The 15,165-nt window shown below is 24.2% G+C and overlaps 1 protein-coding gene across 2 annotated transcripts in view; it reads left to right on the top strand.

Moving 5' to 3' along the window:
• Positions 1-143: 143 nt before the first annotated feature.
• The window catches only part of LOC113551347 (transient receptor potential cation channel subfamily A member 1), a 40,971-nt gene continuing 25,949 nt past the window's right edge, over positions 144-15,165 (top strand). Inside the window, exons 1-3 of one of the 2 annotated variants that reach the window (XM_026953542.1) lie at positions 144-191; positions 6,385-6,487; positions 14,650-14,829. In XM_026953542.1, the coding sequence (XP_026809343.1) occupies positions 6,389-6,487; positions 14,650-14,829 (279 nt within the window). In that variant the 5' untranslated portion in view covers positions 144-191; positions 6,385-6,388. Of the gene's footprint in view, positions 192-6,126; positions 6,259-6,384; positions 6,488-14,649; positions 14,830-15,165 lie in introns of those variants that run through there. The other variant, XM_026953541.1, reaches the window with a different exon arrangement.

Raw genomic sequence — 15,165 nt, 5'->3', positions numbered from 1 at the left:
TTACAACGGTGGCTGTCGGTGAGTGTCTGCTATACGCTAAACACGATACACGATCGCGTGTACGTGCTTAATGAACGGCCCCACACAATGATTAAATTAGTTAACTATATTTTATTATAATACAGTTATATAATTATATTATTTAAGCCGTGTACACAAGAAATATTGTGCCAAGTTCGACAACAAGATAGGTAATGTACTTAATCGTGTACGGCCAGTAACCACACAAGTATATACCATGTTTACCAGTAAATTATAGCAAAGGATTTTTATATGCACGTAGATACTTAAGATATTTACTACAATTTTTTTTTGATTATCTTCCATGCATACCTGTAATATAATTCTCAAAAGATTTTTAGCTGTCTATAGATATTTCAAATTTTTCCTTTTTATTTTATTAAATGTGTTGTTTTTTTCTTTTTATTCGACATAATCAATCTATACATTTTTTTGCACAACAAGTTTATATGACGAGAGTATTAAATGTGTAAAAAAAAATTATTCGCTATAATTTATTGAACATTTAATATAAGGTTCTTTATATGTTGTTAATTTACCATTACCAATTAATAATGATAGAAAATCCATACTTATTAAATATTATTTTTTTTATAAACGTTTTAAGTTTAAAATTCAAATCTTGACGAAATTTGTAAGGTACTGAAATTTTTTAAATTATTTTGTAGTTATAAATTCATAGACAATTTCTTTTTTATACCGAAGACTTGAAAATGTAATTAAAGGTTAAGTATAAGTTTTTTAATCTATATTGAAAAACAAATTTCTACTGGAAAGTCAAATTAATTTTTTATGAGCTTTTGAAGTTTAAAGTTTTATATCATAGATTCATAGTATATTTACCCGTAAAATAATTTCTTCTCAAGCGATTTTTGATAGGTAGTTTATTGAAATTAAAAAACAAAATGGTAGGAAAGTGGGTGTCGCTTTGCTGTACGGTACCTATTTTTTTTTTTTTTTTTATAGGTGTTAAGTGAGTTACTGTGATGGACGTGTAAGATATGTTATATTTGAATTCAATGATATCTTATCTTTGTACACGAAAAATGATTCTGAGCGGAGACAATTTTGTGGCTTTTATCACTAGATATATTTTGTATGTTTTTTGATATAGCTATTAAAAAATAAAATCATTTATTTTACTTTAAGTATGACGATTAATTCGAAAATATTACATTTATTATATTATTATTATTATTATTATTATAATATATTATGTCTGTTTATACTATATCATATTATTAACTTATATAACTCAAAATTTAATAACATTTCTGTAGTTATAATAATAAAAATACTATCAATATAGATAATATCTTAAAATAAATCAAAAATGTAATTTCTTATAGTGAAATGTATACAAAGTTGGACACCAACTAGTTAGAAGGTTAAAGTTAAATTAAAAAGTAATACACATCAATACATCATACACGATTAAAACATAAAAAACCATTTATTAAATAAATTAACACATTTTAACAATTTAACAATAAAAATATATAGTTTATCAACCTCCAGTAAACAATAAAGCTTGTGTTGGAGGTTGAGAGTTATAATAGTTAATAATATATATATGTATAAATTTAGATTGTATATTATAATTACTACTCAGAAATTTAAACACTAATTAAATGAAAAACTTAAAAATATATAAAACATTTTTGGACATAAATATAACATAAGATCAAATGAAAGAACATAAGATAAGTTATAGTTTCTATAAAAAGTGAACAAGAATACTAAAACACATACATACATATTACATTATTATTAATTATAAATCAACATTATCTGTGATTATCTTAATTTGATTATATATAATATGTATAATGTATATGGATGAGGAATCTAAGAAATAAAAATATAATATAATTCTTACGTTATACAAGTATTCATGTTAACATTAACATGTAGGCAACAAGGCCGTACTTAGAATAAAATTTTCGGGGGGGGGAGGGTTATACAAATCTTAGTGAGTGGTGTAAAAAATAATAATTAAGCAATTTTTAAGTTTGTGTATGTGATAAAATTTCGGGAGGAGGGACTTGATTCCCCCTAGATGTTGACATACTTTTTGGTTTTGGCCATTTAGCTAAAGTTTACTTTATCAAATCTCCCTGAAAATTGAAAAAAAGGCATTTCACGATAGACGATTACGATAGTAATAAATAATAATTCAGTAAACCCAGCTTCATAAATCGACTTCGATCGTGTTTCACATTGTACTTATCTGCGTAAGCCACGGACCAACTAGACGTGATTAACGTGATGAATGGACATATCTTCGAAACAAAGTCCGAGGAATAATAATTTATACATAATTGCACCTTTGCTCTTAACTCGATGTTCCTACAACTTTTTATTAATCTCTCGATGGGTAACTTTTCAATTAGTTATTTTTCGGTTGTTGTAAATGATGAGGATGGTACAGCGATTTGGTGAACTTGACTTACTCTATGAGACGATGACGAATAAGATTGAGTTAATGTTGGGTACAGTGGCAATAACCTAACCGGCTAACCCATACTATAGTATATCTCTGTGTTATAGATCTGTTTAATATTATATATAATTACATAGTTATACAAGTACAATTAGGGCCTCCGCTACCTGCTGCGAAGACCTGGAAAAAGCTTAATTAACCTATAACCATAGCCCTTGAATGCGCGTGGTCCTGGATGATGTCCTGGAAATGTCCCGCATTGCCACCCCTTAACGCCGGTCTTGAGTACAAGCCACAAGGCAATAATTGGAATTTCAGAGAAATGGAAAGAAATATCGTATTTCAAATTAAAAAATTATATACAGGTGATTAACCAAGCATGTTCATTCCTTTGACTCGTATCAATGAATTTATTTAAATTTTGATTTTTGACAATTTTAAATGTACTTAAAGATCAGATTCTAAGATTCTTGTGTACTACTCAATGGATGTCCTGTGGGAATATAAGCTTCTGTTTCTCAAATGAGAACCCTTAATTTTAATTGTAAATTATTAAGTGAATAACTTTTTAAATTTTTTAACATAAAAATTAACATTGAAACTTTCATTCCATTAGATTTGTCATAAATATTTTTTTACGATAAAGAATTTACAATTTAGAACTTAAATTACAAATTACAACTTAACAACATTCGTAGTTAATTGATATTTGGTGTATAAACTATGTATTATGTATTATTGAATTTCGAATGGTATTTCATTTTCGGTATAATATAGAATTCTTTTTATTTTTATTTGTTGAGTAATTTTGGAGCATATATATTTATTCATTTGTGGAATATGTTTTATATATGTATCTCTATCTTATATACACTACATAATGATATCTAAATTGTGAATTTAATAGGTTTCTTTTTGTTTATTAAACGATCTCATCTAGAAATAATAGAATCAAACGTAAGTCTTCATGAAAATGATGTTTCAAAAATTGAAAATATGTAATTTTTTATCTATATTTAAAATTTAATAAAACCGAATTATTGTTTAATTATAAATAGTTGCCATCTAGCGCATATACTTGTACATTGTACTTTAGAGATTAATATTTGAACTTCAACTTATTACTACGTAAATAAACCACAAGATTTAATTATACTTACTTACGTATATATGTCGTATATCTGCGTGTTCTTGTGTGTGTTAAGTTTTATAGAAAACATATTTTTTGCTCGTTAAAAACATAGCGATGGGTTGGAACTGTTTGTTACAATTTAAAAAAAATACAATATTGCCACCCAAATAAAAAATACCTATATGTTATTAAGTTTAAAAAAAATGTATCTTGTTTATGGGTACTTATACTTTCAAAATTAAATGTAAAAGTTTAAAAATTTGGTTGTTTAATCAAATATTTTTATAAAACAATAATGTAATTTGAGTGTTTTTAAATTTTAGTGGGGACAAGGTATGTATAATTATTTTTAAGATTACACTAGGGTAATATGTGAATTTTTACGGAAAACGAGATTTTGACAACATTTATTTTATTTTTTTTTGTTAAGTCAACCCTAATATCGGTAGTTACTTGATGTTTTTAACAAATGTTTATATTATCATTTTCTATATATGGTGTAAGTATATAGGTTTTAGGTAGTTTGTTGTAATTAAAAATATTTTTTGTAAAAACCTAAAGTTACGTTTATTATTAAGTTTTGTACATGCACATTTTCAAAGTATTTAAAATAATTTTAAGTTATTGTCTTTTTATATCATGAATTTATTTACACTGTTATTTGATAGAAGTCGGCATTAATTCAATAGTTAATAACAAATAACAATAATATATAATATTATGATGTATTTAATGATTTTAACAAAAATTAATTCAGCCGACCATATTGTTTGTAGGTCCGTATTACTAATAGTAAAATAAATGACTATATAATAAAATATATATACTTAGTAATATAGATTAGCAGATTGGAATTTTTATGTATGCAATGATTTTTAATTAAATTCAAATTGAATGTATCCATTACCAGTCGGCAGTGACTTACTCAACGACGAGGTACACTATCGACATATAAGTTACTGGATAGAAGAGAAATTACCTACTTGCTCATTTTTTTAAATTATAAATTATAATATTTTTTTGGGGATAAAGTATTGCTCAATAACTTTTATTTAGATTTTAGAAATTTGTATCATAGTATAATGTAACATAATTATTTTAGATATATAAGCCATTTTATATAGCTATACAATTTTAAAAAGTTTATTTTTTATGTATTTTTTAAATTTAGTTTCTGGAAGTGTTTTCTTATTGAATAGTTGCAAACAAAAATTATAATTTTTATTCAGGCATACAGGCATGAGGCAAATCCATTTTTATAAAATCCATTTTAGTTATTATATTATTAAAAATAAAATATATTTAAGATAAGGAAATTCTTAGATACCGATTTTTTGTTTTAATATTAAAAAAAAACGTTAAAAAGTTATATAACAAGCTCATTCATATATTGTAAATTGTAATTTTACATTTCTAAATTCTAACCTATTAATATAATGTTCCAACTTTCAATATAATTAGTTATTTAAAAAGTCGTTAGTCTTACAACTTTTTCATAAAAGTTTTATACTCGATTTTTGGCGAATTCGATTAATTTATGAATGTTTTGTAGTTTTGTTACCTTGTTAATAAAACCTAGTATACAGATTTGAAATTATTTATTGTTCTATGTATTATTAGATTTAATGAGTTCAAACAATTTTGGGTTATAGTAACTGGTATAAGTACCTATATGCTTATTGCTGCTATTATAAACAATGATCTATACACGCAAATGTAAAATGTTGTGTACTGACGTTACATTATTGTAATAGTACGGAATAATATTTTGTTCATTTTTTTATCATCACACGTTTTAGAAAAAATTGAATTCTACGTAGAGACAATGGATAAAATTAAAATACGCCCCTAACTCGGGGGCCTTACTTTTAAGCCCCTAATTACATGTCAGGAGGTGCTTAGACACACTAGTTACCCCTTTTGTACACACTTACGGTTGTGAATGTTTCGTTTATAATTTTATTTATTACAATTAAAAAATGTATTATAAACACCGGCTTATAAAAAATAAGTAGGTAATATTTGTATTATTTAAAAAAATAAAAAAACTGTCCATGCAAATATTGACAATTGACTAACTGTACATAATAACATATACTTTTTATAAGATAAGCGGGTATTTATATTTTAATGTGGTAATACTTATATGTTAACTTAATTATAAGCATGTATAAAAAATACTTCGTTAAAACATATTATGTTCCTACGTTATGCGTATACTCTAATATTATTATCAATGAATAATATTGTTGCGTGTATAACACGTATTATTACCTATATATTATGTTTACATATTATATTTATTATTTACAAATTTAATAATGTGTATATTTGTGTGTATAGATTCACATCTACTATAAATATGTGCGTGTGTATTGTATTAGTATTAGTGCAATTATTCTATGAAAACAAGGAACGCCTAAAAATGCTTATTGAATCGATTGTGGCGTTATCGAGGGTGTAGCAATTTTCTAAAATGTGTTTTTATACCGCTTCAGTACAGTTGTTTCTTGATCTCTGTTTGCATGTTCGCCACCTTTGTTCATCTTTCTAATTCTTAAGTAAAGGTCTGAGAGTGTAAAGACAATTTTTTCTTTGTGAACATACATCTAATAATTTAATTATATCTGTGCCAAATACATGAAAAAATAATTTTTTGAAAGTACACATTTTTATTATTATCATATTTTAGAAAAACTTAAATACAATAACTATTTTTGGTCATTACATAAAAATGATTTTATTCCCAGTTCTATAAGCAGTGATATTTATATATTTGTATCTATAGCAATATGAAAGAAGAACCAACTAGAGATGGTGGTATCAGGTGGATGTCATGGGTAATTGGCAGTAGCAAGAACGTTCAACGAAATGATGATACTATACCTGGGGTAAAATTAAATATATTAATTAAATATGATTAAAACATGATTAAAATGTAAACTAATAATAAATTAAAATAGTTATCATTATTATTTATAATAATCTTCTGGAATGTGAATAATAAGACGTACAGTAGGTTCCTACTTAATTATTTTGATAACAGTTCTTAACTAATAACTGTACTAAAAATTACAAGTAGGTCTGATTTATATTTATTGAATAGTTTAATAATTGTGTTATATTTATATCAAATGTGTTGGTTTATTTGAAAATTTTACATAACACTAAAAATAATTAACAAATTATCAAAATACAAAAATACAATATTTATGGTGAATTTTAAAATCAGATTTAAAATAATTTAGTTAGAAAAAATGTTATTGACAAACATCTTATATTATATTTAACAGGGGTATCCGTTTTCCGTCAAAGTACCCTCACCCATTATCACCATGTTCAATTTCCGCCAAAATAAAATTATTTATTTATTTATTATATTTTTTGAGAACTCTATATCCTGTATTATTATTATTTCATCACGACCGGAATCCGTTATCCGACGTGTTGTCGTGAACGGTAATAGAAGTTACAGTTAGTCGATACCGCAACAACCATAGGCTTCGCCCCCGCACCCCCATAACTAACAAACCTAATGGCTACTAACAATACACAAAAAAATTAATTTAATATTGAAATATTTTAATATTTAAATAAATTTAATATTCAATATTAAAACAACACTTATTTTCTATCAGCTACACTCGCTACAGTAAATTTGTCAATAATTGTTATTATGCCCTAATTATTTGTTACATTTCTTTCTATATTTAATATTGATAAATTTAAAGTTCATTTTTGTTTCATTGTTGTTCTTCGCCAAGTTTTTAATCATCGCATAGAAGAAAATTAAATTTTGAAGGTGGTCAAACTAACAAGTATTATGAAAACTACCTGTAGCAATTCATATAAATTTGAGTACACATCTTCAGTAACTACTTTTTAATCTCATCAATATCAACATTTTATCTTAACCAGTTAATTTTTGGCAACAAGCATCATTGATTTCAGAAAATCTACTGATGTATGCGTTACATCTTTAAGATAATTGAAATAATAATAATATATGGGGGGCTAAGCCCCCACCTCCTAGCACCAACCTAATTGCGTCTATGGTGACAAGAGAACTGTAAAGTTACTTATTGATTTTTGAATTAATTATTGAACTATTTAGATGGTTTTATTTTTTTTTGTGTATAATATCTAAAAATATTGACATTTAGTAGTCGCAATCCTATTATGTAAATTTACAAAAATTTAAAATTTTTTTATGAGTACACATCTTGGTATCACACATTAGCGAAAAAACGAAAAAAAGTCTCTTTTTCGTATATCAACATTTGTAATTGTCAATTTGTTTGTATTTTTAATGTTAATTTATTTTAAAATTGAATGTATTTCGACGCTAAACTAGTGAGGTTTGTAACAATTAATATTTATATTGTACCTATAAAGTGTTTATACTATTAGCTTAATTGAATTTTATTACAATAAAGTAACTACCCATCGAAATGGATGTGCGTTTTAGTGGCGTGTTGCTTATCGAATCTATATACTAGTTAATCTCATATTTTTATCACTTGATCTAAGCAATGACGCACACGTGCGCCTATTTACTACATTTCCTCATATATTACAGGTAACTTTTTCGTATCAAATCAATTACGGTGATATTGAATTGAGTCCATGCTACTTTATGTGTTTCAATGAAGTCCAACTTATTATCCCTATAGATAAAATATCATAACTACCTACACACTCAAATTCACTCAAAATTAAATGTTTTTTTCATTCGGGACATCCAAATATTTTTATTCTTATGGACACTCTTCTGGGAATACAGTCTGATACATATATAAAATTAAGGAGCAAAGCAAAAAGACAATGTAAAGAAACATTAGAAAACTGAAGAAGAAAAATTTTTTCTGGAGCAGACAAACAAATATATAAATAAGCAAATTTGGAGATTTGACTTTTTAAAATCAGTATCATTTAAATTTATTTAATTATTAACATTATTATATTACACATAATTATTATTATTATTTAAAAAAATTATTATATCACATATAATTATTATTATTTTAAAAACATTATTAAAAGCAATGTAAGCAATCTATATAATATATCAATAATATGCTGAAGGGACTCATCAACTCGAATAACCTAACAATATTGGTCGGATTCAACTCTGATAATTCAATTCAATGTCAGTCATCAATTATTATTTGGAGGTTAATCAACTATTTTCTGCGGTTATTTTAAACTTTCTGGCATTTCTTGGTATAATGATGAATTTGGTCTCTCTTATTTTTCTATGTCAAGTCATTGTCTTCTTGAAGCATTTGAATTCTTTAACTTTTTTCAATTAAATCGTTTAGCTAATCACTTTGCTTGATCTTATTTTTTCTAACAATAATGCTCTTTTAGCCACGATGAACTTGTTAATCCTCAATTGGACGACTTAAAAAGTTTCCGTCGTATTAGCAACGATTTCGACTGTCTTCTATTGTAAGGTGAACTTAACACCTTACCTAATTGGCTTGAGTCTATTAGTCTGAACTTGAACGTAAATAAATGCCTGTCCATGTTCTTTTCTTGATTCTGAATATTAACTAATAAACTCTATACGATTAATAACAATAATATTACAACGTTAATCCTTATCCTTTTGGGCTTTTTTTGTCCCTTTGCGCATCTCTCAAGTGTTCGAATAATCCAATTTACCACATGATGCGCTGGGCATGAACCAATTGCGCCTAACACAAAATTTTCGTTTAGGATCAGTATACCAATTGCACTTCTTATATTTTAATAATGAAAATGCTTGAAAATTAAAATTTATTTATTAATCAATTGATTACTGGTTAAAGTGACTGGGTATTTTATAACAGTATCGGAAATTTTATGAAACGAGTTATAATATAATGTAACTAATATTTAATTTTGAATAATTGACGATCAAAAAACAACTTGTAAAATTAAAAAAAAAATGTATTTATTTATATTATATTATATAATAATATTCACAAAAAATCAGTTAGTGTTTTCATTTATTATATAATAATTATAACTAAATAATAAATTTTCTTTAGGTATTGTAAAATGTATAGAGCGCAACTAGTTTATCGATCCTAAAATGTATAGAGCACAATTGGTATATAAAAAAGTAATTTTAGGCGCAATTGATATACTGCTGATGCGTCTTGCTAGTTGCTAACGTTTACCCATCATTCATCATTCTTATTTTAATCTTACTGGGTTCTGTTTCACTTCTACTGATTTGTCGCATGCATGTATTTTTTTACTTACATATTATTGTACTTTGGGCCTAGTTTATATTTAATAAAATAATTCAATGTATTATTTTGAAACTAAACTAGTGATCTTGATAAAGAAAAGACTATTATAGTAAGATAAGGTAAGGATTTAGGTTCAGTTCTCAAAAAATATCTAAAGTAATAAATACATTTTTTTAACGGAGATCCTCGTAGAGTTGAACCGATAGAATCAAGTAGTGTCGGATTGGAATTAAATATATAATTGGTTAAATTAATGAAAACCGATACATTTATAAAATAAATCCACTTAAAAAATGTAGTTGAAAGTAAGGAAAAGAGGCTTACACAAAATAATCAAGTATATTTAAATTTGATATGCAAGTGTTTGATACTCAGGTGGTTATAGGAATAGGTACCTACTTATATTTATTTTGATAGGTAGTTTGAAAAAAAGATTTTCTGTAAATGTACATGTATATGCTAAACTAAAAAAAAATTAAATTATATAATATTGAATAGTTTATAATTCGAGTTATAAAATTTAGTTTTAAGCAGGAATATAATTAAAAATTGTAACCTATTTATCTGGTTTTCATCTCGGGTTGGTACTTTTCGGAAATATTAACTACGAATATGTATTCAGTAATTATTTTATGTTATTAAGAAAGTCACGTTCATATATATATATATATATTTTGAATTAGTATAACTATATTATTTTGTATAATATTATAACTATTTCAAAATGTTTTATAAAATTGGATTGTATAGGATAGTTGTTCATAATTAGTTAATATTTTTAATAGAAAAAATTTAAAATAGTAATTTTGTTTAAATAATATACTTATACGTCATATGAATTATGGGTAAGTATATATTCTACTAAACTACTTATTAATGATTTCAAATAATGTTTAGATTTTGAATGGAATGAGAAAAAAAAAGTCCCATTTATGTTTTGTTGATTATTTATTGTTATTGTAATACTAGGAAAGCCAACAAAATATTCATAAGACATATTATGTACCTATTATATATATCTCCCTAAATCCTAATTTATTTTATCTATTGGTTTGCAAAAGCTATAATATGGTCAAGGTTTTAGTCGATTTAGGTCTCTAACCTGTCCAGACATGGACATGCCCCGATAATCTTTATAAGGATTTCGATATGTATACATTCAAGAAACATAATTCGTTTTTATAAAATTATATCGTTATTTAATAACTTATATTACTTTTTTGCGATATCCTCCATTTTTGTAACACCAAGTTTTTATTTAAAATTGAGTTTTAAATGTTTTAAACTGTTTAAAATATTAAGAAAGCTGATTTATTTTGTAAATTTTAATCAATTAAACTTAATAATGATTAATAGCTATAAAAGATTTGTTGGATTAAATTGTTATTTAGTACTTACAATGTTAATTATTTTTAAATTTATTTTTTTGTATTAATGTTATAAAAAAAACACAGAATTGTAATTGGTCCTATCGATTCTATTAATATAGCATTGATTTCGCGATTAAATGTACATATAATATAATTATAATATTATAATAATATTATAATACCTATCTTAATTGAAACCTAGTTTTGTGTTTTATTTTCATGTATATTTTTAAGCAGAGTGAGTACTTTTCAAAACGAAATTCACCAAAAACCTTTAATATTTAATTCAATTATATAATAAATTAATCGTATGACGGATTAACTATAATTAATTCCTGCAGTTTTTGTATGATTCCCGTGAATATCATGCGTTCCCGGGAATAAAACGTTCTTAGAAATTATTCATCGCTATGGTTGGATTTTAATATACGAGTATATTAAATAAACAAACATAGTTTTAATAATTATGAAAACTGCCTAAAAAATGTTGTCAATATTTATGACACGAACATTTAAAAAATCTTTTGCGAAGACAATATAGTATTTAAAAATTGTGCTGTTTGATGTTTAACGTTTCAATGACGTATACTTTTATAAGCTAAGGTTAGGATGCACATCAGTATTGTGCTTAACATAAGCATATAAAAATACCTTATAATGTTTTTTCCATCTCAGGTAATGTTTTAGAGTTTTAACTAAAACTTCAGTTGCTATTGAGTTGCATTTTAATATGTATATTAGTTTAACTATTTTAAACTTTCAAATAACTTAAAAATACTTTTATATATTGTGTTTTAAGTTTTTACTATTTAATAGATTTTTTTAGATCTTGAACGAAGTGATGTAGTATAAGTTTTACAGTTATATGTGTTTTTTGTGTCTGTCATTACATTTTAGTTAATTAAAAATGGTTTAGTCTTCAATTTACTTTTTAAAAATCACATTGAAAAATAAGTGTTAGAAAGATTTACATTAAACTAGTTTTCGAGTATACAATTTTGTTGTAATTAAAATATAAATAAGCATTGATACTTTATATGTTCACTAAATATTTATAATGGTATTTTCTAATTATAGTAATATTACTAATATTTCTATTTTTAGGCATTTTAAATTAAATTTCAGTTTTGTTTTTTATAAATGATAATGGAAATTTTAATCTTAGATCAAAATGCTTGAAATTATAATCAAGGTTCGTCAAAAGTTACTTAAAGCAATTAAAAAATTAAACTACTACATACCCAGTCAAAATTTAATTTTTAAAAATATTTGAAGTTATAATTTTTACAAGATTGGATACTAAATGAAAAATAATGATTTTAGATTTTATGCTGTAAATTAATATATTTTATTCAAAAAATATTAATTGTAGGGATTTGAAACGTTTTGTGTATTGTTTTAGTATGTATTAACAAAATTAAATTTTCAAAATATTTAAAATATAATATTTTAAGATTAGACATATTTCTTGAATAAATTCATACCATTCCAGCGGTATTGATTAGTTATTAAAAATAATATATGAATGTATTACATAATATTATAACAATTAATAGTTTAATATTATGAAGTGTGATGTTTTTGCTAAAAAATATTAGTTCTACAAACTTGAATGTAGATATTATGGATCTGTTTCTTATAGAAAAATAAATTACTACTAAAAATAAGTTTGTGAAAAATAGTATAAAAATGATATGAATTTTAATTATAAAATAATTTGAACGAATTTTGTCAACATTTGAAATGTTGAACTTCAAACGCCTATATAATAAAAAATTATATCCACATATTTTCAATTATTTAAATTTGTTACGAGAACGTCGAGAACAACTTATTGTGAGGATCTTTTTATTACATTTTTAAGCTTCAAAAATTGTTGGACCTTTTTATCCAAAATCACAGCTATGTCATTTTATTGCTATGTAGTGGCAGTATGTACTTCTTTAATAAACGTCAAACGGTAATTAATAAATAAATATTCAATTTAATATAAATAATAAATATGTTGTTATTTGGTTAATTCATGTGATACTTGTTAGTTGTAGAAACTAATATAGGTACTTCGTTCTTTTAAAATGTTTTTTATTATGAATATATACAGGTTATAACTTGGTCTAATTTAAGATTAATTCATATATTATTTTCTGATATATTTATAGTATCTAACAATCCTCATTAAAATAAGTGGTTTAAATTGTGATTTCCCACGAGTGATTCATATTATGTCATTCTATGCATGCAAGTTCTCATCTAAATCATTAATTCATTTACGTATAAAATATATTGATTTTATTTCAAATAAATATGCGTTGTTGAAATATTATTATTGTTAAAATTGAATATAACAATTTAAAATAATCACATCTATTTATTTTTTTAAGATTATTCATTTTTATCTATAAGATACATAATATATTATATTTAATATTCAGTTAAAGGTTTGTGTTGAGCTACTGGACATATAATGTTTCGTACACAAAAATAGGTACTCTAAGTCTCTGTAGATTTTTGGTTACGTAATAATATAATATTTAAATTGATTATTTTATAGTATCTATATATTTATTTTTTGATAAATTTCTGGCATATTGCAAGAATATAGTAATTTGTTTTTATTAATTAAATTTTTAAATTAGGTATTGACAATTTGAATAGATAATACAGTTTTTATCTTTCTATTCTATGATCTATTGTTCTAATATACATAACTTATTTTTATGACACATTTTGTAAGCATCATATTTGCCGCTTCAATTTTTATTTTTGAAGAAAAAATGATATACTTCTTTTGCTTATAATTAAAATGTATTATATCTACCTAATATTTATGTTAAAATAAATTTTAGTAGTAGTTCTTCTAATGGAAAACTTCTACAATCCGTAATTTCAGACGCTTTTATTGTTATCATCTACTATATATATTGTTCCAATGAGTAACAAAGACTGTATGAATAATAAAAAAATAAATAAATATATATTGAGCTGAATTATGTAATAATTTACGAATAACAGAATTTCAATTACAAAATATTAAAAACATAAAAACAAATATTTTATTTTTGTATCGTTTTTACCGCATAGAGTCATGTCGTAAAAACTAAGTAATATTAAAATTAATATTGAATTGAATGTTCCAACTAATTTTTTTTAGTATTTACAATAATCTAAATTTCTTAAGTCAGTGTATTTGAGCTATTTACATTTTTATCGTAAAACGATGAAGACATTAAAAATAAACGAAATATCTTCTGTATTTAAGTAATATCATGTTGGCACACATAATTTAATAAACTATCAAGTTTTCGAAAAAAGGTTAAAACTATAATTTAGGTATTATAGGGTTGTTTTATAATAAGCTTATGTCACGGTATGGGTTAGTTGTTTTATTTTTTATTTATGATTAATATTATTTTTAAGTTGTATTTTCAATTTTCATTATAGAAACATCGCTTGTGGCAGTTGATTCAAATGAGAAGAATACACGGGAGTAAAGTTGGTGGTACAGGTCGGATGTTATCGTCAAGTGAAAAACTTAGTCTTACACCACTAATTTTTCGTCAGAGTTCTACCGTTGATGGGGACGTGTGTTTGTTGACAGATAGCCCTTACAGAATTTTGAGAGTAAGTATTGTATTATATACGTAATTATTAATTATAATAAAATAAAATACTTAACAATATCCGTTAATTTAAAAATTGTACAAAACCTTATTAATATATAATTTTCAAATGTAATGCCTACATGAATAAAAATTATATATATAATATACCTAAAATTTGTATAAAGTATATATATTATACAATTAAAATCAATATAATTTTTTATACAATTGCAATTTTTGTTTGTATTTTCAATTTTGAACGTATAGATAGTAAATAATAATAATAATAACAATAATAGAATATATTAGATTAATGTGATATAAAATAAAATAAATATCAAATAAAAAAGTTGAG

Source organism: Rhopalosiphum maidis, chromosome 2 (assembly GCF_003676215.2).
Source record: "Rhopalosiphum maidis isolate BTI-1 chromosome 2, ASM367621v3, whole genome shotgun sequence".
Taxonomy (NCBI): Eukaryota; Metazoa; Arthropoda; class Insecta; order Hemiptera; family Aphididae; genus Rhopalosiphum; species Rhopalosiphum maidis.
The sequence above is the reverse complement of the archived record's forward strand: the minus strand, read 5'-3'. Positions and strand labels throughout refer to the sequence as shown.